At 37.7% G+C, this 27,840-nt stretch overlaps 1 protein-coding gene across 1 annotated transcript; it reads left to right on the top strand.

The window, feature by feature from the left end:
* On the top strand, positions 1 to 26,381 carry PPP1R3A (protein phosphatase 1 regulatory subunit 3A). Its single transcript, XM_054399705.1, has 4 exons — positions 1 to 785; positions 20,497 to 20,555; positions 20,670 to 20,806; positions 23,043 to 26,381. Exons 1-4 carry the CDS (start codon positions 1 to 3, stop codon positions 25,557 to 25,559), a joined length of 3,498 nt encoding a protein of 1,165 aa, XP_054255680.1. The 3' UTR covers positions 25,560 to 26,381.
* The last annotated feature ends 1,459 nt before the right edge of the window (positions 26,382 to 27,840 follow it).

Consider the following 27,840-nt stretch of genomic DNA (forward strand, 5'->3'; position numbering starts at 1 on the left):
ATGGAGTCTTTTGAAGGACCTAGTCAGGCTAACTTATTAGAAGTCCCCACTGTAAATGATTTCTCTTCAGAGGATGAAGATATTAAATCTGATATTAAACATCGCTTCTCTCCACGCCCCCGAAGGAGGAATTCTGCTTCTTCAGAGGAAGAGGAGGCAGAAGCCCCCACCACCATAGCAAGAAAAGTTTCATTTGCTGATGCATTTGGGTTTGATCTTGTGTCTGTTAAAGAATTTGATACCTGGGAAATTCCAAATATAGGACAAAACAATTACATAGAAGATGAAGTTTTCCCTCAAGAGGAATATTTTTTCTCTCAATTGTTTACATTACCTGCTTCACAAGAAGAACTTTTGCAGAAAGTGCGAGAGCAGAAAGTACAATTGGAGTCTGTCATGTTCCTGCCTGGGATTACCTGTATGAATGGTATTATACGAGTCCTCAATGTATCCTTTGAAAAAATGGTGTATGTTCGAATGACACTGAATAACTGGCTCAGTTATTATGATATCCTTGCAGAGTTCTTGCCTAATTCTTGTGGTAATGAAACCGATCAGTTCTGCTTTAAGATTTCTTTGGTGCCTCCTTACCAGAAAGACGGAGCTAAGGTGGAGTTCTGTATACGCTATGAGACATCGGTCGGTACCTTCTGGGCAAACAACAACAATGAAAATTACACACTGATTTGTCACAAGAAAGAAACTGTACCCACGGTGGATAATAAAGCACATGCAGAGGCTACTGATAGACAACTTAAAGGCTGCTTAAAGATGACACAAAACAGGTGAGGTTAGACTTTAACTTTCAGTCATTTACAGTATAATTCCTGGCTAATTCCAATTTTCTAAAGTATGTTTCCTGGAGCTAAGAATGCCCATACTGTTTTCTTCTATTGTTTGTTTTTCATGCTAAATTGGGCAAATGCCTGTTTTGTTTTGTTTGTTTGTTTGTTTTGGTAAAGCTCTTCTATATATCAGCCAATCACTTTCTGCAGACAGATTGGATGGGATCATAGTTTTAATATATGACATACATGACGCCCATTTGAAAAGTAGTGTGAAGGTCTATAATTTATAGGCTCTGTACCGATTTTGGTCTCCGTAAGATATAACTTGAGGTGGCATCAGTGACAGCTTTGCTCCAGACTGAGGTAGTTGTACAGTTGAAACACTTCACATCCGCTTCCGTGGTAAGTCAAGCAAAACTTAAAATAAAGCAAATCCTGGGTTTTCAGATTATTATTTCATAGTTCATTCTATACAGAAATGGCACTGGTGGTTCAAGGAAGCTGATAATTCAGGGAAGGATTCTATTGCAATTAGAATATCTGATACAAACTTTTCTGCAAGTGTTTGGGCTCTTCCACGAGTTGTATATTAGGGCAACAACTACTGTTTTCCTGCCAGTTGTTGATGCTTCTCTTTCATAAATGGTGAAATGAATAATAATTTATGTGACAGAATTGGCAATATAGTAAAGAAAAAAGAGATACAGACTCTCATATATTATTCTAATTAAATGTGGGCAAGTACTATGTTAATTATGAACTGGCAGTAGTTGACTTACAACTTAACCCCACATAAAAAGAGACACTTAGGAACAGGAACTTTTGGCTTCCCACTCAGTTTTTCACTCTTTTCTGTAAGAAAAAAACAGCTGCTAGTGCAAATCTATTCTCAATATTTTTCTCACCAAATTTGGTATAAATCAACTGCAGTTCTCCAGAACTTAATCTATACCTTACCTTCAGCATTCCCTACAATATTTAGATCCCAGAAATGAATTGATGTTGAGTTATTTAACTCTTTCCAAAGTCAGCGGTGTTTGATTTCTTTGGTGTCTTCCACTGGACTGCACTTATGGGGAAGTGGAAGCAAAGCCATAGCAGTGGTGGGAGATTAAGGAGAAAGGAGAAAGCTAGAACTTTTCTTGTGCAGAATCTCCCTTTCCAAAACCCAGACCGTGTGCTGAGAGCATCTGCCAGCCCTCATTCAATGCCAGCTCTGTGAGGAGAGGTAGGCAACATAGCTTAATGTTTGCATCAACACCATGGTGAAAGAGCAGTCCTGAGGCTAACACAAGGCATGGTTCATAGGCAGTTCACAAGGCTCTCCTGCTAACTGTCTCTTAGGTCAGCTATGGGACCACCATGATGGTGCTTCCATGGGTGAACATCCTGGCAATGTCAGAACAGAGCAAACAATGCCTTCACCTGCCATGTGGATGCTGACGTTTGTGCCTGATTCTGTACGTAGTTTCTGTCCTTCAAGAAATGTCACATGACCCCTCCTGAGTAAATAAGATAGCCTGAGATCTCCTGCAGAAGGGCCATGATATCAAATACCCCAGGCATGTGCGGGCAGTGTAATGTCAGCCTGGGTTCACGTAGCCCACATAGAGCAGATGATGAACACAGAGAGCTGAGCCTTAATTTAGTGAACACTGGGCTTCCAGACGCTTTCAGGTCTGACCTGCAAATTTAGATCCAATTTGGTATCTAAAGTCAAATGAATCCTAGGAGTTTAATTTCCTGAAGTCTTGTATGACATGACTAGTGCTAGCATAAGCTGTAGAAGCGTTATTTCCCGGGGACTCTCTCTTACACTATATGCTACATGTATAGCATGTAAGTCTGTCAGAGAAGTATTTTTAAAAATGAGAAAGGAAATAACATGTCTAGTCTTTAATATAAAATTACCTGGTCTCTAATCAGAGTGTAAAGTTGTGTCCCTCTATATCAGGCTGCAGAGGTATATATATGTAAACATAAACACATGTATGTTTTCAATATTAAAAACAAAGGGGTCAGATTCTTGCTTACATTAAGATGTGTTACACGATTGGCAGTTACCTATTGTGCACTTTCAAGACCTGCTTTTGTGGCAGAAAGAAGTAAACAGACCTTAGAGTAAATGTAAAAATGAGCCGACAATATTTTTGGAATATGGTTTCAGTGGTCGCCGAGGCTTCTGAATGACGATTCTGGCAGATTGTAATCCAGGACCAATTTTATGCCACAGGGACTTCATTGACTTCACAGGAATTACAGCTTTCACCAGTGTAAATGGGGTCAGCATCAGGGCCTTTCATTTTGAAAGAACTAAGATGCCAACCTCCTTTGCTCACTTGTTTTTCAAAGTGTCTTTGTACATGTTGCCCCTTTGAGTAAGGAGGAACACCCTGCAGACATCTGCAAAAGTACCTCATTATTCTCCTTCAGACCCTCATTAAAACTCCTTTGCTTTGATGTCTAGAAAAAAGCACAAGAAAAACAAACCCCCCCAAAATTGGCAAAGTGAAGCTGCTGCTGTGCTACGACTCCTTCATATCATGTTAAACAGTGCTGCCTGTTTTTTTATCTACTCCACCAGCTTGTCTCTTTCTCATTTCTTGCTTTATGTTCAGATGATGAACTCTGCAGCATTTATGTACAATGTGCTGGATATTTATAGAACATTTAGCAAAGCAGGGGTCCTAGACCATAAGTAGCTTGTTTTTGGAGTTGCAGCAATGCAAACAGATACCTACAGAATTAATGACATTTTACCTACGTAAATACACAGATAAGGAAAATTGCCATCTCTGCCCACAATATGGACATCAAATTAAAGATTTCCTTATAGCATGGATATTTTAACAGGACATTTAGATAAGCCTTCAAATTTAGAAACTTGTTGCAACTTTTTTTTTTTTTAAATCTTGGCTCTAATGTATTAATTTTTTTTTCTTAAAATTTAACTCTTTAATTGTAAAATAGAGCTCTTAAAGAATTATGCTTTTTTAAGCAGTGAGTCTGATCTCACTTGGGTGTACTCGTGTGGCTCACTAAATATCATTAGTGAGGGCTAGTTACATTAGTTAAGTGAAAAGAATATCATGCACTTTTAGATTAAATTACAGAGGAAATGCAATATAACAGTATCGTGTTACCTATAAGACTATGAATCAGGACAAGGTTGTGTGAATGAGGCCAGTGGGGTGGCCTCTGACACCTTTATAAAGGAATAAAGTAAAAATGGACTTCAGTCTCAAAAGTTGCAACTCAGAAAAAGCAATAGTGAAAAGCAGAACTGTATGGAATAATTAATGCTGAGAGTTGTCCAGATTGATGTTCAGAACCGCATAATTTAAAATCCTGCTTATTTATTCCATATTTCACTTGATTTTGCTTCTACATGTAGGCCTAAACAAATATTATTCTCTTAAAGTTCCATAAAATATTTGCTTCTAGCTTCATTTTTACAAGGAAAAATTATTTTCAGCATATACTTCAACAATATTTGTGTTTTTCAGAAATCTTGACATTATTCACAGGCATGAAATATAGCTTGACAAAAACCCCAACATTTGGACTAATTAGTTTGTAAAGTCATAGAATTGCTTTGATTGGAAGACCCCTAAGGTCATTGAGTCCAACCATCAACCTAACAATACCATGGCCATTAAACCTTGTCCCACATTGCCATGTCTATGTGTATTTGGCACATTTCCAGGAACGGTGACTCCACCCTGGGAAGCCTATTTTAATGCCCGATCATTCTTTAAGTAAATAATTTTTTCCCAATATTCGATCCAAACCTCCCCTGGTGCAACTTAAGGCCATTTCCTCTTGTTTTAATCTATCTGAAATCTGTGTTTTAATCTCTCTGAAAGTGTGCATTTAGCTTATACATACTCATAAATATACTTTGGGGGAAAAAAACCTAAAATTTTAAGGCTGACACTGGATGAGAGAGGGCTTCTATCAGTAAAGAAGCTCGATTCCTATCATATATATAAATATATCTACACATTAGGAAAATGTAAATTACTTACATCAGCTCCACTCTTTTATCTTTTTTGTTTGATTCTTGTGCTTTTGGGACATGGATAATGATTCTGAACACAAATTTCTCCTGGTCCTCAGATTCGGACTACATGATTTTGTTGTGGACCCTAAACTCATGCATCGGTCTGATCAGACAGGGACTGGTTGTGTGCTGCATGAGGCAAACTCCTGTAGATCATGCTGCATGGCTAGGTGATAACAACCTGAAAAACAGTTTTCTCACTGTCCTTGTCACTGTTGAGGCCATGCTCCATTTCTGAGCTTGGTCCTGGTTTGCCATATGCCAGGAGAGCAGCAGTGGCAGAAACACAAGGAAAACGCTTGTTAAGTATGGTAAATTTTTTACAAAAGGGTAAAATGTTTATTTAAGTATTATTTTTAAAAAATTCTTATTATTCCTTTGACAAGGAAGGGGGAAGTTAGTATCTTTATTATAATTGTTAGAGTTATCCCCCTCTTATGTCCCCAAGCTCACAAGTATATTGCTCTGAACTAATGTTGGTTCTGTGGGGGTTTATTCATGATTGCCAGACAGTCCCTTTCTTTGTACAGTAGTGCATCAATTCACTTCCTTCTGTGATGCTACTTTAAAACAGAAGACAAAATAGGGCAGTATCTCATACAAGAGCTGCTTAATGTACAATGTGCGAGAGATTAAAGCTGGGTCTATGGGCTGCCAGTGACAATTTCAGAAGCATAAATACTGAATGGTCTTAAAGCAATTGCCAGCGAGAAAATATTTTCTGTGCATGAGTACTCTCCCGTCTGCAGCTACTGTTTTATCCCCTTTCTGGTGGGAGACAAAAGAAGTAAATTACTGAAGATCCAGCCTGGCAGGACTGCACTGTGCTCAGTCAGTCTTCCCCAGGCAGATGGCAGACTGGTGCCTGACTGCCCCAAGAAATGCAGTGCTGCATCAGCTCCCCTCAGCATTTCCCACAAACCCATGGTGCGATTAAAGAAATCAGACTTTTGAGGAAGATGTTTGGAAATAGCTTTGCTATGAGGAGAAACTGTATTATTCCCAGCTGGCCCATTTAAAATATGGCATTTAAATTATGTTCCCTTTTAATCCTTGTTCTTTTGATTATTGCACATCATAATTGAAAAGGGAACAGGAGAGCAGAAAAGGTGTTAAAACACACGTCTTCTTTGTGTACTGCTTTTTAATCTCAAGGTTGTTTCTGGCATTGCAAGTCACAAGTTGCACCTTGATCAGCATACAGACATGGGATTTGACTTAAGTTTATTGCTATTATTAGGGAGTGACTGCAGTCACTGTTTTTTTCAGGAGAGCAGCTGCTAGAAAAGCTATCCATTCACAGGGAACCAACTAAAAGCAGCACTCCTCTGCTGCTCAACCTGACCTAGTATTCTTAGCCCTTCTCTTGCTTCCTGGTCACTGCCAGTCTTTGACAGTCATAGAAGTAGGTAGCACTGGCACCAAAATAAGACTTGTTCAAGTACTTGAAGACCATGATTATGAGGGACACAGGACAATTATTCAAGGTGATCTAAAGTATATTATTCAGACAAGTGGTGTAAAATCAAACTGTGAAACTGGGGCTGAGTATTAGGAATGCTTTTTAATCATAACTCTACAATTACTCTCCAACATAATTTAAAATAAGCTAAGCTAAGCCACTTGAAAAATGTTCTACCCAGCCAAATCTTACTTGTCCAGGAACTACACTCAATGGTCTTTTCTTTGATCGACTAATCAGAGTATTGCAAAATCTGAGTATACTTCTTATTATTTGAATTGTGAAATACGTTAAAGACCTGAAAGACAGATATCTAAGTTAACAGTGTCAGGCTTTGAATGCTGTCACAGAAATGCTGATGAAACAGATGGAAGTTATGGATAAGAATGACATGCACAGAACAAATAGAAACCTGCTAACCATACTTCAGGTCTCCTAATCGCAGAGTACCTGAAGACTAAAAAAATATCTCATTCTTGCGTTTGGTGATTGTGAACTCTGCTGTCCATATGCCATCCATTTATGCAGTGGAAATATTAAAGGAAGCTTTTAAACTTTTACGTAGCAACATATGAAAATAGCACATTGCTTTATTGGCAATCTTAACACGGTATTTATTCTGGATCTTATTAGCATTGGTGGTTTCTCAATCATTTCCATGATCTACCTTAGAAACTGCTCTCATCAGGGTTACAGAACAGGACTTTGTGCTCTAATGTATGGAAAATACTGTTTGCTCTAAAGCTCTTCTCCTGTCTGCATGAAACAATGCAAAAGTGATGCTGGGTAAAATTTCTCAATTTTGTGATGAATAAGCACTAGTAATTTTATATGCATTTTGCTTGGCTTTATACTTGCAAGCTTGGGGGTTTTTTTTGTTTGTTTTTTATTTCAGTTGCTACAATTTCATTGGTTTATTTAAATATGCCAATACTGTTACACTCTTACAACAGACTCTTAAAACTCTTTAATGCAGCCACTGGCTTGACCCTGAAATAGGCACAATAAATAATTTAATGAACACCACCAGGAGTCTCACTTAACTTTGCAGAACTCTACATGTATAAAATTGACATCGAATGTTAACAATTACAGGACCAGATCTTATTTCTACACTGGTTAAAGACCTTCACCCAAATTAGACTTCAGATTAGACATTAGGAAAAAAATTACCAAGAAGGTGGTGAAGCACTTGAACGCATTGCCCAGAGAAGCTGTGAAATCTCCAGCTCTGAAAGCATTCAAAGCCAGGTTGGATGAGTCCTTGAGTAATATAGTCTAGTAGGAGGTATGCCTGCCCATGGCATGGGAATTGAAGATAAAGGTCTTTAAGGTCTCTTTCAACCCAAACCATTCTATGAAACAGAAATATACTGCTAAATGAATTCCTCTATTCTGTTGCTCAATGACACTTTTGTTTAGGGAAATATCTCTTTTGCAAATTGAACCATGCTGGTAATCGCCATTGCAGTGCTCTGTCTTCTGTCCACAGTTCAGGCATTGCAGCTCATAAGTGTTCATATGGAAAAAGAATTATTCCATTATATTCACCTTGACTTTGCTAAGTGTTAGTCTTGAAGTGATATTTGAAGTCAGTGAAACATTAACTCAGAGCACTGGAGTCATATTTAATCAATGCACTCACTACCAGTGTCATTTGAGCTGTTTATTCTGATTACGAACTTTAAGCCATGGTCCAGACACAGCACTTCAGCTCTGAAATTGAAACAATTGATTCAGTTACAGTGTAAGTCCAGAGAACCAAATGCCCATCATATTTTTAAGATAAAATGTGGATTATCTACTCAGTTTATGAGAAGTAGAATAAATGGTCCAAATAAATACTTTACAAGTTAAATGAAGTCTCTTATTTAGGGCTAAGGAAGAGATAAGACCTTTAAAACACTAGGGAAGCATGTTAGAAGCGGCTATTTGATCCCTAGGCCTTCAGTGAGACACAAGAATATATTAATTGATATGCCAAAGCATAATGGGGGATGGTTGATTTCCTTACTGTCTCTCCATTTTCTTCTTGATCTATGAAAACAGCTGACACTCTGACAGTAAACCTAAAGATTTATTTCTGCTGGTTACAAATAGCAGTCCTAAAGAGCACTGAAGAGCACTGAGCTACACGAACGTGAATTAAGAAAAGCGTGCAGGTTTTTCTTAACTTGCATTCACATTTTGTATTGATGCATAATTACTGTTCCTGCAATAATGTTTATGGCTGCTGCATGATAAGCATAAGATGTTCAAATCTGGATCACTTCATGATCTGGTAGAGGGTTGGGGAGCTTTCTATCCTTTCTTTTTCCTTATCTACCCTAGTAGATCTTCACTTGTATCTTCTATGTTATATTCCAGGTCTTACTTGATAGAAGTATTGATACCTTTCACATGGCTGCCTTCTTAACATAGGGTAGTGAGACAGCATGTAGAAAAAAAATAAAAAGTTTATAAATTTTATTCTTCTCATGATAACACCTAGGAATTTTATCCTCTTAAAATACTTGTTTGCAATTACTTTCCAAGTTTTATATCATAGTCATCTCTCAAGAGCAACTGGCTAACACTTTTTGTGATCATCCTCTCTGTTCTCTTCCCCAGGGGTAGTATCTGTGTCTTAGTCTCACCTGACTGCCATCTATCTGTCTACAGTGTCTCTAAGACACCTCTCACCTTCTTGCATGCATGCCTCGCTATACGTGACTTAGGCTAGTCAAGCCCTAGGAAATTACGCTCCTCTGACATGTTAGTATGGGACTGTTCCTTCTCTACTTTTTTTCAGTGTGAGATCCAGGAAAGTACCTGGTGTCACACAGGGTAAGGTCATTTCTTTTCAAATGTATCCAAAATAGACACAAATTGAGAGAAGTGCACCACTTCTTGCTGGTGTTTACTTTTTTCTTCCCCAATCTTTTAAAACAGTGGGAGAAAGAAGCAAGAGAAGAACAGAGGGGCTCTATCCCCAGCTGCTTTCTACAATACCATTTTGATATTTGATCATGCCCCTTTCAGGCAAAATAGCAACCTAAGAAGCATATCCTCTGATCTTACATCAAGCCTGGCTCTCAGGAAACTTGACTCCTGACTCATCCTTTCTTCCTCTTCAGCAGCTTGGCCCACAACATAGGCACCCCAGTAGTAACGTCCTGTGTTACTAATTCACAATGGAATTGTCAGTAGATCTTCCAATCCTGTCCAGGGCAATTTTTCTTAAATAAATTCTCTATTTTTGAAGGACTTAGGCAACTTTCTGACCAATTTATGGTGTAGCAAGACTCTGAACTGGTTTCTTTTCAACATTTTAATGTGGATGTCGTAATAAGCACAATAATCACAACAGAGCTGTGAAAGGATCTAATAAAAGTTGCATCTTCCTGTGCATAATTGCTGTAGCTTAATTTGAAGTGTAATCAGCTTATTATACATGGGTTTTTCTGTAGGCTTCATATCTACAGTTATAAGATTTGAGGATAGACAGATCTATATTAAAGGTTTGAGCCCAGCAACAAACTGATGTTGGGCTCCTGGTTCAGAGTTATGCCACTAAAATATTCAAATGGACTGATATATATCTATATATTAAAAAAAAAAAGTACAAATGTTTTGCCATTAAAACCCAAGATCTTTTTTTAATGAGCTAGAAAATAAAGACTAATTTCTTGGGACTCTGTTTGCTTTGAGGCTATGATTATTCTCATCTCAAACCAGGCCAATGCTTTTTCTTCTGTGCCACCTATGTCCCTGCTTCAATCATAAACTAAGACTGAAAAATGAAAATATTAGTAATTGGAAAATATAATCCCCTGGATAGCACCAATCCAATAATCTTAATAAAAATAGGTTTATTACAAACATTGTCTGAACCCTACCGGGAATTATCTTTTCAGAAAAAACACTCAAATTCCCTGACAGCTGCTCTCATGATCAATTGTCCCCCTCGATACTATTAAACATAATACTATATACTGCTTATTCTAAGCATCTTTTTTTGCACTTCACTTTTTCAAACTTTCTTTCCAATTTCTCCTTGTTTAGCAGCTAGTAGCAGTCCTTTATTGTCCTTTTGCATGACCACCTTTTCTTCTCTTCTCCTGTCAGCTCATTTTCTTAGATGAAATGACCAAAACTGAAAGATATTTCATGGGGAACTACCACAGTTTAATATTATTTTCTTCGGATTCCAAATGTTTAAATGGATGTTTTTGTGGCTGTATTTTCATGCAAAATGCTTGTGAAGGTTGCCAGATTGAGTTGCCTGATAGTGCAGTTCTATTCATAGCATACTTTCAGAACGGTAGCTGCAGCTCAAGCCTCCATTGCCATTCCAGTATGCAAATTTCCTTACCTACCACTCTAATGATGGTCACTCCATCTCCATGCCTCTATTCTCCATTTCCTGACTATCAACCAGGGAGTTAATTAGTGTCAGTCCTCTGTTTAGTGCCACCTATTTACCGAGAACTAAGCTGAGCTTTCTCTAACGCCACTGGTAGTTGAGGGTCATATAGGGAAAACAGTCTTGTCTATATTTGTAATAAGGACTCTGATTTTATGCACAGATTAATTCTAATAGGATCACTTGTAATGGCATTATATTTCAAAATATGATTCAGTAATTTCAACTAAATATTCACATAGCTAATCAATATGGCTGTTGATTTTCTTTGTAGTTTTTGCTTTAATTTCTGAATCTTTTCCTGTGTGGTCTCAATCAGTTCGGAATACAACAATGTAATTTGAATTATTATTTTCTTCATTGTTTAAATTAAACTATTTTTCTGTTATGCTTCTCTTTTTTAAAATAGCTCTTGAAAAAAATAATCGAATAATTGAAAAAAATAAAAAGAAGGCTACAATACTGCCACATATAAATGACATATAATAGCAATGTTGTGGTTCAGACACACATAACTCCACATCTCCAAAAGGACGACCTTTGGAGGTCCCTTCTAATCCAGACCATTCTATGATTCTATGATCTGAAGCTGAAGCACTCCTAGGTAGGAACTGGCCATATTTTCAGGTAGAAATTCAGATGTGTGAATTAGGAGCCCAGACCTGAGGAATGGTGCTCTCTGAGCTTCAGTCACCTCTGCTTCATTGTCAGCGTGAATTGCAATGTTCCACGCTGCGCTCGCACAACTCTTAGTGGTCTTACTCAGTCTGTAATTTGTGCAGCTGTTGGTTTCTGTTGTACCAAGGGCCTAGTTCCCAGGTCTCCACCTCGAGGTTTTGTAGCAGGGAGTTATTTCTGCCTGAGGACACAGCCAGCTGCCCAAGCCCACAACCCCGCTGCCTCTTGAGATCTGCTTCCCAGCACTGCCATGGTCTTCAGCCTGGCGCCATCAGTTTCCAACACAGCTGTGATGCCTCTACCTAGCATTAAGATCAGCTTCTCTTAACAGTATGTAAAAGCCTGAAAGCGACTTGGAGCATTTCCCTGAAAGGTGGTACAGTTAAGTACTTAGTTTCCTTGCAACTTTCTTTCAAAGCCACTTTACTGCTTCCTCACTCCATTAATGGATTTGGTACTTCAGAGCTCACACACGCTGCAGTGTTGACATTGATTGCCTTTTGCTGGTTGCTGTCTTTGCTCTGCTGCTTGCTTTGTTGTTTTCTTGCAAGCCCAGTTCTGATTTTATGTACTCAGCACCTCTGTCTCTTGACCAATCACAATTCTGTGCTCTGTTCAGTACTCTCCCAAGGGTCTAATATTTGAATTTTATTTAATTGGATTTTATCCTTATGCCCTATCTGAAAAGAGTAGAGGATCATTTAATTTTCTCATGCAGTAACATCACTTTTCTTGTATTTTCCTCATACCTACCACAGTCTATCGTCTTTTTGTAAGGTGCATGCAGTTTTTTCATGCATCCTAATTTTTATATACTGGAAATCTGGGTTGAATTATTGAAATTCTTGAGTAATCACACAAAAACAAAACAAAAGACAACAACAAAAAAAATCCAACCCTTTCTCTCTGTTTGGATGATTTCTAAGAAAAAAAATTGTATTCCTTTATTTTGTATCAAATACTTATCAATACCGTTATATACAAGTTGTTATAAAGATAAGCTATTCTTTTCTAATGGTTTCTAGGAGTTTAAAACAGTCTCAGCAGGAGCTGCTGAGGGATAAAACTTCTAATGATGATTTAAAGCAGTGAAGTGTGTAGGCTGAAACCGAAATAATTATTTCTGTAACCCTCTAAGCACTCTAAGTTCCTCAAGAGAAAATACTTTGTTCAGAACAGACCCTGAACAACAAAAATGCTAAAAAAAATAAAAAAACCCCAAGCCCTTGGAGCAGGATGATAATTTAGAACTAGAATCAGTATAATGTGAGGATGTTCTCAACAACTGCTCACAAATGCATCAGACATCACAATTAAAAAGGAATAATAATTATGGTTCCATTCTAAAGTATGTAATATTCTATTCCATTCAATAAGCCATGAACACTTTAAAACCATCAGTGTAATCCACAAACCTATATTTACAACATTAAACTGGATGTTCTGCCTTTTCAATAACTGTCATCTCATCTCTATTATTTTCACCTCAGACTCTAATTGTTTCTTTTATAGAAGCTAACCTACCAGTGTCCTTGGCAGTACGGTTTATGGCTCATACATTTACAGTAATTGTTTGGGCAATTTGCCACACAGTATAACAATCTTCACATCACAATCAGTTTTTATAATAAACAGCATTAGTTGTGAAAAATGCAAGTGATGCATGATTCTTATGGTAGATAAAGGGCACTGAAGATGCCCTTTAGAAAAAGAAAGGAAAATGCTCAAGCCTTGAACTGCTTGAGAAAAATACTGATGTCACAATAGAGCTAATTAATTTGATGGTACAAACAAGAGGGGAAAAGGGCCTTGCATTCATTAGTGTCAATTCCAAATAAAAGCATACTGTTCATAAAAATAATATTCTGCCTTCATTTAGACAAAATGTACAGGTAAACAAATCAGAAATAAGCACAAATTCCTACAATAACAGTGATTTAATTCCTTAGCTTTATCAAGGCTCTCATCTTTAGCCACAGGGAGCTCAAAGCCTGGGTAGTAGGCACAGCTTGCAGGTAGATGTCTGGCAGAGGCCAGAACCCACTGCATACCAATCTGTCTGTCAGGCACTGCTCAGCACTGGAGTTTCTGTGCATGGTATATGACTGCTCCTGGGAAGCTGAGCACTTACTTAATGGCTTCTCTCCACAACACATAGGTGTTGCACATAAAGATGTCCCACTACATGAAGCTGTGCTGCAGACATTTTGTAGCCTTTCAATTACTCCTCCAGCAGGCACAGTCTTCCATGTTAGAAATTCTCCAGGTATATGCTTTCTTACGCCAATGTACAGGTAGATAATCCTCAACCTCCTTGTCATCTCCATGCCAATTTACAGACCTTGTCTTGTGCTGAGGCACAATGAGGTGAGGCTCCAGGAAGCACAAATGTTCCAGCCAAGGTTGCACCTCCTGTTCCAGAGCAGGACTGTGAATTCTCTGTCAGCAGCAGGGCTTGAGACTAATATTTACATGATGCTGGAACCACGTGTGATAAGAAATTGTGGAGTGGTTGTGTTAGAAGACTATAACTTCAAGAGTTGATGACACAGGCATCATTGTATATCATCAGGAGACTTGTGCCTATAGTGAGTTTTGGACTGAGCCTTATGGAGGCAAGGGATGAATTTATCTTTACTTGTTAAATTTTTAGTTCATATATTCAGTGAGAGAGATAGAACAGAATTAGCTACAAGAGACACCATTGCAACAGAAGTCAAAGTCTGCTCTTTGGAGATCCACATACTGGGATTCTTGGTGGCTCCTAGATGCCCTTCATGAGTCCATGAGTCATACAGAGACAGAGATCCCAGGATGCAGTTTGAATGTACATCCCATAGGGTGGGTGGGATGTATCTCCAGTGGTAATCTCATTGTGATAATGAGATCAGAATCAAGTTTATGTTTTTAACTATTATTTTTTTTTTTTTTACAGCACCAAGTTTTTTCCCCTAATACATTTTCTTCTCTCAGTGAATTGCTTTTGCTAATATTTTCTTCCCTGTGCCACTGGTATTTAAAGACCAGTATAAGCAGAGTAAGTTAAGGAAGCATTATGTTAGTTAATAAAAAGTGTCCAATTATTCTCTTCTTCATAATTGTGTCTTGCAATTTAACAAAGTTTTAAAGCTCTGTTTAGAACTTCAACCATATACATTCTTTCCTTTTGCTTTCCACAATTCCTTCTTCCTAAGAAATTAATTTTCATTGTATGGCTATGAGTTTTGAATGCCATTTCACATGATACTACTGAGGTTCAGAGTTACTGTGGGAAATCCTTTATTTAGTTTCTCCTCAAAATTCTTTTAACTTAACTCTTCCACATGTTTTACAGGTTTTCTGCTTCCAATTTGCATGCAACTTTAAAAAAAAAATATTTTTATTACTGCTGGGATTTTCTTAACTAAATGGTAACTATTTCCTTCTCTACATCCTTTTGACATGACATCTGCTGCTAGTGATATAAAAATAACCAAAACAAACTGCCAGCCCTTCGCTCTCTGCATGCCCTGGCTCTCCCCAGGTCTGTGGGCTTAAGTTCTGTTCAGGATTTCTACATTAATCTGCTTTTTCCTCCTCTCAGTAAAACTGTCAATGCTGACACATTTAACTACTTTTCAAGGTTCTCATATATTGTTTGCATCCCATTGGCATCATTCTTCAGCAAGGCTGGCTAGATTCAAAAGCACTGGTTGTATTGAAGGTTGCTGCTGTATTAGGCTCCCCTTAGATTTAGAAATCTAACCTGAAATTAAAACAGAAATACTGGTTGGTTAGCAATTTTAATCTTGCCAGCTGTTTTCATTAGGACATTTGAGCTTCACACTGACTTCATGCTAGAAGATTGTTTTGGTTTCAAACCCACCACAAAGTTAAAAGAAACATGAAAGATTCTGTGAGATCCTAAGCCTATCTGGATTTTTAAATAAAATTGTATTGAAAACCTTTTTTTTTTCCTTACAATATTTGAATAAATATATTTGAGAAATATACGTTCTAAATACTTTAATGTTCCCGTGGCTCTTTTAATTTCAGACTAAATAATATTTTTTGTTTGTTTGTTTTTTTGTTTTGTTTTGTTTTTTAATTTGAGGCAGTGTAAAATTGTTCAAGTTACATTAATTTGTTGAAGGTATACTTTCATCTTTCTATACTCTGTTCTCCAAAAATTTCAGGCTTTACCTGCAATCTGTAGCATAAATATCTTGTGATTTAGATATTAAGATCTGTCATAAGTGGATATAACACACAAAAAAGTGAACAGTGCTGCAGGTTATACATACATACCGACACGACTTCTGTGAAATATTGGTGTGTAAATTAAAACCATAACAAGCTATAAATATCTTACCAGTGGTGAAGAGGTTAATAGCTCCTGGCTATAGTCCCAACCCTATTTCAGACCAGAGCAAAGTACCTACTCTTCCATAATGAAATGTGTACTTCCAAAAGCATAACTCTCAGGGCATATAGCTGTGTAGGAGCATTTGAAATAGGAGCTACATAGGAGCACTTGAAGTAGGGCTGGACTGGCACTATGGGACTATGAAGTCTTATACCTTGGGAAATGTGTTACATAATCCTGTTCACAAAAATATATCCATGTTTTCATGTTGAGACCTTCTCAGTTTCTTGTGTCTGGTGCTGAAAAATTATGGGACATACTTTTCTAATGATTAAGAATGTTCTTTTAAGTTTCCACAACAAATACTTTCCTGAACTCTTTCTATTAACACATTAAGTCTTGCTGCTTAATATAAGTTCTGTCTTTTCCATATTTACCCATTTGCTATATTAATAGCTGGCATTTATTTCTCCTCCAAGATATAATTTGCTAGACTGAAAATAGAAATACTCAGTTTATCTGCTTGGTTAATAAGGACTTTTGATGCTGTAGTCCTCTTCTGCTCCTGTTCCAATTTGAATCTTCCTTGAACATATATACAAATGTTCTTATTAGTGCCTTATGCCATGCCATAAGTATTTTTTCAGAAATCTTTCTGGAAATACTTTATCCAACACATTACTGTGAAAATCTGTTTTCCTTGTCATGACCTGCTCCCATTGGTGGCTTGGAAATGTTTTCTATCAAAAACAAACTCAGATTTTTCTTGTTCACAGGTTTCTTCCAATTTTTGAGCCCCCATTTTGTGGCAGAAACTTTTTCTGGTCACTAAATGTATATCCTGGCACTTCATAATGTAGAATTTCATGCCTTATCTATTATTATGATCCTTCAGGCCACCCATTTCTCTCAATCCTCTTCTGTGTTGGCAACGTCTCTCAGCTTCCTATCTTCAGTAGATTTAATTTAACTTTGACTTTTTGTGCCTTGGTCTGTAATAACATGACTGAGTAAGCCTGATTACACAACAGGTCGTCTCCAATTCCCCAGTGATGTCTGCCAGCTCCATGTAGCCCAGCTCATGGGGCACCACTTGGCACTAAGCCCCTTTCCCATAACCCAGTGCTGGTATGCATCTCCCTCTTCTCCAATTTAATTAATAAATTTCCCATGTGGCTGCACAACAAATGTGTTAATGAAGTCCAGGTAGATTAGATAACCGATTTTTAGGCAAGGGAAATATAGTAATCTTATCAAAGACAGATATTATCAGGTGAATCTGGCATTTTAATGTCATTTTCCATTTATCTATATTTATTCCCATTTAAGCTTTGTTCTAAATCTATTGTGAAAACTTTTTGAAGATACCTGATGCTGTAGTTGCACTGACACTAATTGTCTTACTTGTCCTAAATATAGGTGTTATTTTCTTACTCTTCTGATACAGTTACAGTAATATCAGGACCAATGTGATAGATTTTAATAGAAAAGATTTTAAACCAATGTGTGATTTCCACTGTTTGGTCTCTCAGAATTTTGGACTGGAGATTATCTTCTCCTCTTAATTGCAACATATTTAAATACCAAGTTCTGCCCCCAGACTGGACAAAATAATATTATTTTCTAAATCTCTTGTCCTATAAGATTTTGCCCCACTAACACTCTGGCAGAAATTTAGAACCCTTTTGACTGTGAAGTTATGCATAAATTATCTGAAATCTTGATCAAACCACACTTCTAAAAAGTTCCTGTTTAACTTAAAAAGACTAATTCAAAAGCCTCAATACATCTTATTTTATACCAACTCTCTCTGATGTCAAAGAATTTTTTTTTTTTTTCTCATCACTTACACTTTGTCTGTTTACTTCTCAGATCTTTAGGGTTCAAGTGTAATATTTTTTTTCTCTGGGATGAAAATTCCACATAACTTTGGAACTTCTGAACTACTTCAAATAACGTTCATCAAATTTTCAGTCCTCTCAATCCTACCAACTAGACCTGTACAACTTAATCACAAAAGCAAAACTGAGGGGCTCAGGTCACACAATTTGTGTTTCAGCCCCAGTCACTAAAATTCAACAGCTACATTTCAGTTTGATTTTAGAGTTACAAAGTGAGATTCACTTAGCTAATGTCAGTTATCTAAAACATGGTTCCAGCCTAAGGCCAGTCTATTCTAGAGGTAAAGAAACTCCTCTGAAGGATATGTTGCTCTGAGTCACTCATGATGCCCATGACAGAAGGAATGAATCTCCCTTCCAAAGTGTTAATCTCTCACTGCTGATGATAAGGGTGATGTACATGACTTCCTGAGCCCAGGTGCTTAGAAAACTAAGATTAGATAAGGTAAACCCTATACTGGCACATATCCATAAGCATACAGCTTGATACATTCATGATTTAAATGTTCATAAATTAGGCACTCCTCCTGATCGCCCTTATTCAAAGACTGTGCCTATATTTTATACTGAAAAGTTGGTAATCAAACCCCAAAATAATCACTGGATAGGGAATACAGGGAACAGGAGACAGACTCCAGTTTCTATTTTCTCCAAAGATTGAAGAGTAAGATAAAGAGTAAAGGTCTGTTTGTACATCCACCTTCAAGAGCAGTGGGCAGATTTGCCCTCCAGTTTCTCTTAAAATGGTCTAAATCCTGGTAAGTTGAACACTTTTTGGATGTGTGTGCATTGTGGTTTCTGATCTCATCTAGGCTATTGTAGAAGCTGAAAGTGCCCCTGCCTCTTGGATGTGAGCTCTAGTTGCCTATTACATTAGATATGAGCATCAACAGCTCATAGCTCCATGAACTCCATGCTTTTAAGAGGTAGATGAGGGCTTCTAGCAGCAAAGTCATTACCCCTTGAGAGTTGCATCCACATAGCTGAATGCTGCAGGTAGCCAACTACATTCAAAGAAAACCTTTGAGACACTTCTTTTTTTTTTTTTTTTTTTTTTTTAATCCTTTTTTTCCCTACTGGCTAAAGGTGTGTCCATATAGTTTGGGGATCATTATTTTATGGTGACTGGCTCAGCTCATGTGTTATACATGTCTTGGCTCTTAATTTGTGGCTTTTGCAGATACACTACCCTCTAAATGATTTAGTGCATTTGTGTCATGGTTGAGCCCCAGCATACACAGCATCTAGGCTTGTGGATATAGGTAGGAGAAAAAACAAAAGGGCAGAATAAAATTGGATACAAAAGGTAACACTAAGACAAGCATTTGAACAGTGTAAAAAAAAGGAGAACAATGATGTATAAATAATAAGCAGTAATGATTTACCTTAAAAACCCACAGGTCTACTGAAAATAAGGGCCTGGCTCTGCCATCCTTTTCAGGATGAAATGCAGATTTTATTAACTGCTAGCAAGGGAAAGCACAAGCTGGTGTGAGTAGAACAAGAAATGTGCAGAGGCTATGCATGTACCAGAATTCAAGAATGACATGACATTCATATGGATAGTAAGAATATTCAGCATTATTGCAATTAATGGTGAAAAGGAACTGTTGAGAGTGTTAAATTTTGTGCTTTAAGGAGAGCTCCTAACAGCAAAAGGCGAAGAGGAAATCTAATAGGGCAGTGCAAATTTCTCCAGGAGTTTTCCTACAAGAACTTCACATTTTCCCCTGAAGTATTTGATGGTGGCCAGTGTCAGAGATCAGATGCAAGACTGGCAAGATCTTCTACTTTAGTCTGACAATCCTTGTAAAGGCTGGATTAAAGAATATTGGTGACAGTCGATGTCTAGATTCTTTTAACAGAGTATAAATTTAGCATCCTCCTTCTGAATTAAACATTTAGGTGGCAAAGTTAATGTTATATCAATTCAAATGAAAGACTCTAGGAGAAAATAGAAGAGGAAAAGATTAATATTTGAAAATTAGAAAGTAATTTTCAGTAACAGAGGTGGACGACTGGTTGAAAAATACATAAATTTAAACATGCAGCAAAAAAAAAAACTTGCTTCTCATAGAGAATTCATCAGGAATGATATAATAACTTATGTTTTACATGTGACATTCTTTTTACCTTCCCCCCCCCCCACCTTCCACTAAAGGTTGCATCCTTATAGGCATGTAATTCGAACTGCTATCACTGTGCATTGATATTGATGAGGACTGCAGGCACTGTACCTCTCTTTGTAGGTGTTTGTCATGTTGTACCTAACCTTTGTTTTCACAGCTAGCAAAGCAACAGCAAAAACTGCAGTGGCTGAAGCAAAGCAGAATTCGTTCCTGCTGGCCAGGCATAGCTTAGCAACAGGATTTATACTGTATACACACAGGGAGAATCTTTTGATTTATTTCAGGTAAGAAAGACGCATTTTCCCAGCAATCTCTGTATACATACAAATATATTTGGAAAATATAAGCAAGAGGGAAGCTGATCTCCTGAAGACATATATCCTTCTAGCCCCTTGCCTGACCCTGAAGTTACACTCTCCTATCACTGACTCATCTAATCACCTTTGTATTGCTTTCTCAGAAAAGGCTTGGGAAAACCCATCGGGTTTGCAATGTAATCTGTAGGTCAAGACATTTTAATTTTCTTGGCCAATTCTTTCTTTGACCAAGACTTAATATCAGGTCACTCAAAAAAGCTACATTTTATAAAGCTGTTGTTTTTTCAGAATTTCAAGCAGCATTCAGAATTTTGTGTAATTAGCTGGCAGTCTTCATAGCTGAGTCTGAGAGGAATTGGAGCAGTAATTTTTTCAGACTAACACAGAAAGTTTCTTTTTGTTTAACAGCAAAGAAGAAACGTTGGCAACATCTGTTGAAGACACATGGAATAATTCAAGGACTTCAGGTACAACACTTGGTTTAATTAGTTCTTCCTTACTGCACATATTGAATAAAAAAACCCCAGCACAATAAACAACCTCATGGAAAATTTTCAGATATGTTTTTGTTAACTCTTCAGGCAAAAATGTCCCAAAGATTGTTTATTCACAAGCAGAAGACAAAAACACCAAACCAGCTAATGAAAACATAAAAGATAAAAACGCAGAATACAACCAGGGTGATCATGAAGATGATGAAAAAGAATTAGAGTTGCTGGTAAGTGTGATACAATTATATCTACCGTATTAAATGATTTGAATCCATTTACGCTTCAAAGCTGTTGAAATGCCCCCTTTTAACAGAGCTGACTGATGTACTAATTTACAAATGTAAAGCCTTGGTCTGTACTTTCATTGAATCTCTAACTGATTCAACAATAGAAGGTGCTTTGATTTCAGCATAGTGCATCAACTTTTTCTGATCTTAAATTAATGACTTCTTCCATTTACTTCTTTACCAGAGGCTTTAAATGACAGTTTGAAGGAATTAGAAGAGTGGCATTTAAAAAAATCTCCCCTCCTAGTCTCTAGGATGGGAATATTCTTAAATAACTGCTTTATATTTTTTAAAATATCACATTTATGGTATTGTTTGCTTTTGGGGGTTTTCAAAGGATAACTGTGTAAAATGCTACATGAATAAAATAAATATATATATTTATATTAGCAGATTTTTCTATATCAGTATTTGACATTAAATTTTCTATAATAAATTTCACACTTGGTGAACATTCAATCTATTTGGATTTGTGTGTGTGCATGTGTGTGTGGTTTGGCTTGCATTTTTCAGTATGAAAGAAAAATGGCAATAAATGAGACACGCACAGCAATCTATTATTCTCAGTGTCTGTTCTCAGCTCATATCATTTGGGTCCATAGATTCATAATCATAGATTATAACAGCTATCACCTGTGAAAATGTGAATGCTGAATCAGACAGGAGAGCAAGACGAGAATCATTTTTTTTCCCTTATTGACAGAGGGAGAATAAATTTCTCTTATTTGAATGTATTTTTTTCTTATCTTTTACTTAAAGAAAGCTGAAAATTGTTGCCTATTTTGGGACCTTTCACTGCCTGAAAGTTTCCTTTTCTCTCTCTTTATTTCCCCCCCACCTTGTATGGTGAAACACAAAAAAGGAAGACCTATAAAATCCCTTGTTGTTTTCAGTCCACCCTGTTATAAAAAGCAGGATCAAATATAACCGTTTGTTTACCAATTTCCAGGATTGTCCATACAATAAATGAAGGGGGAGCTATAATTTAGATGTTAATTTGCACTGTGCGCTCTTTAATGAATTAAACAATGAAGGCATATAATAGATGGAAATACAACCAAATCTTTGAAATGCACAGGCATTGGCTCACAAGACAGCTGTGCAGTTGACAAGTAACATGAGCCTTATGTGAGAAGAAGGGGAAATCGTAAGATTTGCATATAATTATTGAGATCATGCAAATGTCAGTTATGAGGAGGGGAAAAAAACACAGGCATCTCACTGTTAAATCCTGACAGTTGGCATCACCGAAGAACTCAAATACACTTGAGCACTGGTTGGCAGAGGGTCATTAAAACAGAATTTGCAGAGACATTAGCTCCCTCACTTTTCTTTGAGTGACGTTTTACTATTAATAGTTTGCAGAGGCTTTGCAGAAAACATATTAATAAGAGAAACGGTAATGGGGGTATCTACAGCAAGTGCAAATGCATAAAGGGGTGCCCAAGAAGCTAGCCTCTAATTGATCAGCTAGTGCTACCAGTGTGACTATGCTAAAGTGAGAAGAGAGTGCAATGACAAGTAGGCATAGCTGAATAATACAATATGATATTTGGGAGGTAGGAAGGAGAGTGATTAGTTTCTGGCCTTTTACTTCACTAATCTCATTTCCAACTCATGTCTTACCAGGTTGTCTAAAAACAGTCTGGTTTGAAGCCTGTAAAATGGTCCCTGAGAGAAATGAAGCACAGATAATCCTTACAGTATTTGTCAGTGTGAAATGTGTCTTTGTTTTACTGGGCAATACTGTACATTACCAGGCTTTGATGTACTGTATCAATGCCCTCATTTAAGCACCAATCCTCTCCCTTCACCCCAAGCCTCGCTCTCTCCAAACCTAGAATCTAATGTATAGAGAATGAATTAGCCTCCCTTTAAGGGAATATTCTCTTCAGATTTAATTTGTATAAAATGCACTAGCAGCTTACTGAATTCATGAATAAAGAGAGAGGGTTCTGAATGTTATTTTATTTCCTGCTCCTTTCAGCACCATCATAAAGCTCATTACCTATGTTAAAAAATACATACAATGCAAATTTTGCAAATGGTTTGGAACATGTTTTCATAAAAGCTTTGTTACTGAAAACAAAACTTTCACAATGAAATCCTGCCTCCTTAATTTGGCATATTTTTGCAAAGTGCTTTTTGATCATTCTTTTCTATTCTATTGTTTCAGCTAAACCAGCACTTCACAGGAGCTAGAGGTATCTCTTCCACAGATGAAAGGAATTTATACACAACAGAACCAGTTAATTTTCCAAGTGAAAATGAAAGATTGGAGAAAAAGCTAACCTGTATAGAAAGAAGCAGTCACTTCCATCCTGTGCATATCAGTTCCTCATCTGAAAACACTTCACAAGAGATAGGAGGAGAATTAAAAGATAAAGTTAAGTATTCCCTGAGTGATTATAATAGTCAGTCATTGGGGAAGGAAGTCACTACTGCCTCAATAAACAGCCAGAAGTGGTCTTTGGAATGCACTGGTACCAGTGAAAGCCTTTTTTTGGCAAAATATGTTCCTGGGAGAAATCAGAGTGAGGCTATCGATATGGCTACTGACTCAAGCCGACAAGGAGGGAACCACACAGATATTTCAAAAGGTGAAACAGATAGTGCCTCAGGAAGCAAGAGGATGGAGAGGCTATTCATCAGTGAGGATAACTTGGAAGGGGCCTGTGAAATGAGACCAGAAACCATGTCTCCAGTGCATGATGAATCCATGCAATTAAATGCAGGCATAGCAGGGACGCTGGATGGCAATGCTAATCCAGCTCCAGAGCACCAGGCACTGCAAATGTCTCACCAAATGCTGGATTCATTGTTGTCAGATGCTGACAAAAATGAAGGAAAAATCAAAATGATTGAAAGCAAAGTTCGGGTACATTTGAAAGGAGATTTATATGCTGACACTTTTGCACATGCAGATATCTCAATAGATTCCACAAAAAGCCTATATGCTAAAAAAACCCAAGTTGGTGAAATGTCAGGAAACAACTCTAGCACTGATGCAGGAAAGGAGAAGAAAGTAATTGAAGTAGCAGACTTAGCACTAATTGGAGAGGAAGAAGCACCCAGGCCTTTCAAGTCACATAGAAAACACTCAGACAAAGCACTGAACACAATGCCTCTGTCAGCTGAAGACAACAAGCAGGCACCCAAGCTTGCATGGGCAGATCCCCTGGCATCCTCTTCAGGAGATGAAAGAAGATCTGGAGACACTGGAGAACACAGAGAATTCATGAAGTTAAGAGACAGAAGGAACTCAGACAACACAAATAAAGGAAGACTGATAGGAAAGGAAAGCGAAGCAAACCCCACGGAGCAGCGTTGGCAAGAAATGGGTGGAGAGGTTCGGTGGGGAGAGAGTGGGAACACAGGGCCTCAGAGCATGGCTTCCACAAAGGAGCTGTTTATCTGCCAGGAGCCAGAGAGTTGTAAAACGTCTTCTGTCTCTGAGCACAGTATTACAGATGAAGCAGAGGCAGGTACAGCTTATATAATTAAAACAACATCAGAAAGTGCTCCAGAAAAAATGTCTGCCAGTGAAAAAAGAGTAATTGCTAAGCTACCTCAAGAGACTGTGCTAAGTGACAGGTCCACAGAGGAAAAGGAAACAGCGTTTGATACACATGAAGGGAGAAATGATGGTTCACATTATGCTCTTTGTCAACTCAACACAGTGGGTGTATTATACGACACCGAATTTGAAAAGGAATCAGTTTTAGATATTTATAATGCAAGTGTACCTGAAACACTGCAAGGAGAAACGATGTCTATATGCAATAGCAGGGGAAAACGTGCCAAAGCACAACCAGACATCGGCAACATTTCTCCTGCCAGAGAAGAAGTAAAGGCTTTTGCCGCAGGAAAGAAAGAAGGTTCTGAGCAGAGTTTATATTCAGAAGTATCTAAATGTTCCCAGAAAGATCTCTACAGTGAGGAGGCAGAAGAGCTCTGTAGGGAAAAAAGTCATGTTGGCACACTTTCCTATTTACATACTAAAGCTGAAGCAAAAATACCACCTTCTCATACAAATGCTGTGCCCAGTTACCATTACAAAAGCTCTTTGGTGGTATCGTCTGAAGGGTCCACTGTGGCGGGAAGTATGGAGCATCTGTATAGAAACTATGAATTCAAAGTCATTGACAAGGTTGCTGCTGACTCAGGATACAATTTAAGTCTAACAAATGAAATCACACGTATTAATAAAAACCTCTCTCCTGAAAAAAACGAAGTGCCTTCCACTTCAGACATAGCAATTTCTAGAGAAGGAAGAGGAAGGAATATAGGTCAATGTTTCCATCAAGCAGAGTTCAAACAAGAGAAACCATTGAGGCCAGAGGTTTTAATTAGTAAGCTTACTGAAGAAGTTGGAGGGACAGACTCTCAATCTCACTGTTTAATAGCTGAGGGGAAAACATTAAACTGGCTTGATGACTCACAGAAGGAAAGCCATCACATTTCCGATTCTGCAGATATTTCTAACAGGAAGAGTGAAGCACTGAAGACACCAAGCGAACTTCCAAGTTTGAAACATATTGCTCGCAAAATATTTTATTTCTTACTCTTTCTTCTATTTGCTGCGGCACTCTACCACTATGATTTCATGGTTTGTCTTGCACTCTACTTGTTCTCCTTGTATTGGCTGTACTGCAAAGGAGGAAGAAACAACGAGTCTGCCAAGAAGGAATAACATTATTTGATTGTCAGCTGTGCTCAAGATCAATGGTCAATAGTCTCCAACCCCTCCAAAGCATTTTCCTTGTTAGAACCAAAGCAAATCTTCCACTGAAGCATCTTTTTTTTAAAAGATTACATACGAAGTTGAGCCTTCCTATAAGTAATTATACTATATAGGACCATTATGTTTGGATCATTAAATACCTATATGAATATGAGTTCTGAAGCACATCAAGTTAAAATGAAGTACAGCTGTTGCTCCTTAGCAGAATGTGGAGGAGTAATGCTTCATATCTCTCAAGTACTTAAACCCACCATTTTCTTGCATTAATTTCTTTTGCAGTAAAGCTTTGTAATTTTTCTGTGATTTTTTTTCCTAAGATTTTGTGTAGTACATAACCACACAAGGAACAATGTAAAATAACTCAGTATTTTTGTTCCAACATTGGAGCTGATAATCTGCTGTAATGAGCCAGTGCTCATAAGTTGTTTTTTTTTTCCAAATTTTCATTTAATTGTTTTTACTTAAAGCTCCAGTGCTACCCTTGTTTTAAATATGTAAGGCTTTGATTTCAATAACATCATGTAGCTTTCAGGATGTAACTTCACAGCAGAAAAGGTGTGCTGTTTCCACCCTGAAGAGATTGAAGGCTACAGCTGCAGGCCTCTTACTATTCACCCACATACACAAATGCTTTTGGGTTTTGTAAATGAGAACTGTGTAACACGACAGAATTTCACTGAATGAAATGTTATTCCAGACAAAGCATTGAGTGAGGTTTTTTTCCTCAGTGTTGGTAAGCATATCTACAAAGTGTTAAATAAATTTTACAAAGGAGTGCTATGATTGTGTTAAGCATGTATGAATTATGTTTGCTACATTTTTCTATCTCTTGCTACCTAGAGCTAATCAAATATAGCCCTGGTGGTCAGTGAGGCTGCCTTATGTGATCTGGGTGAGGCAGAAAAGCCAAATATCTGCCCTAAAGGGAGCCCAGATTGGTCCCGTGCAGCAGCAGTCCCACAGGGAAGGCATGATAGTGACTCCAATACTGCTCCAACACCATGGGTTTCCCACGTAGGGTCATGCTCAGCTTTTGTCCAAAAAATTAAAGAATGGACTGTGCTGCATTTCAACCATTTTCTGGATGATGGTCACAAATGCCATCACAGGTAGTTTGTTAAAAGATGCACCAGGGCTGCATAATGTTGCTGAAGCCCCAGAATTTAAGAAGGAAAAAAATAACTGGTTTTAATCTGTATTTTTTTTCCCCCACATTGCTACTGTGAAATGCCACATCAAATGTGAGAGGCTTGGTTGCCATATATAGCTGAGGCTACGTAATTGTGAAGTTATTTAGTTGTCAGTTTAGTCCCAAAATAATTATTTTAAAGTCTATTTAAAATTTATTCACATGTTTCTGGATGTTAGCAGACTTTGCTACAGGAGATACCTTGGCATTCCTGGGAACTAAAATTTGGAGCACTGTGAGAGCAGAGAATCTGTGGAGGGAGCAAGTGTGTGGGTGACCTATTGCTGATGAGAGTGCTCATGGCTGGATACCTTGACAAATTTTGACATCAGTCCATGAACAAATCATAGTGATAGGCTAGAGACATTAAGGAGTGACACGGAAGGCTGTGTCTACATGTTCAAAGGTATACAGGAGCAAAATGTTCGTTGAGATAAAGAAATTAATTCAATAGGCATTAGGAGCTAGGTCCAACAAAAGCTTAAGCTTAGAATTAAAGCAGAATTGAACCTGTGTGAGTCCAAAATAATGATCACAAACCCTTCTTTACCTTGATACCACAAATGGTGAAGGTAGCTAGACGTTTCATGATGCTTATAGGCACTTTAAAAAAAACCAAGACATTCCCTTATGTTCGGTGGTTGTGCTTTGCAGCGTAAGTTCCTGGTCTAGGTAGTTTGGAATTTCAGCATCACAGGGATGAAAATGTCGGGTATTGCTTTGTTTCCCACTATGCTGGGAGCTCTCAGGAAGTGTCTAATATATTCTGGCAAGATCAAGGTCCTCAGTTAGAGGGCTAAAAAGGCAAAGAAAGCACCCTGCATCTGTCTTTCTAAAACTCTCATCATGAAGTCAAATAGCATACTTCTGGGTCGGAGAGAGCAAGCACATAAGACACAGTTTTGTCTAATACTTAAATCCACTATGCCAGAAAGAACAATCTTTAGATTCAATTCCCAGCTCAAAGTCATCTTCACTCTAATTTACCTTGTAAGTACTTAGTGCAAAATTCATAAAATTCAGAGCAAGGAATGCACCTTG

The sequence above is a fragment of the Indicator indicator genome, chromosome 3 (genome assembly GCF_027791375.1).
Source record: "Indicator indicator isolate 239-I01 chromosome 3, UM_Iind_1.1, whole genome shotgun sequence".
NCBI lineage: Eukaryota > Metazoa > Chordata > Aves > Piciformes > Indicatoridae > Indicator > Indicator indicator.

What these genes read in the sequence shown, in the direction of transcription:
- PPP1R3A (XM_054399705.1), top strand. Translation starts at nt 1, where the DNA reads ATGGAGTCTTTTGAAGGACCTAGTCAGGCTAACTTATTAGAAGTCCCC. An exon ending in TTAAAGATGACACAAAACAG is followed by an intron (nt 786 to 20,496) that starts GTGAGGTTAGAC and finishes TTTGTTTAACAG; the next exon opens with CAAAGAAGAAACGTTGGCAA. An exon ending in AAAAAGAATTAGAGTTGCTG is followed by an intron (nt 20,807 to 23,042) that starts GTAAGTGTGATA and finishes CTATTGTTTCAG; the next exon opens with CTAAACCAGCACTTCACAGG.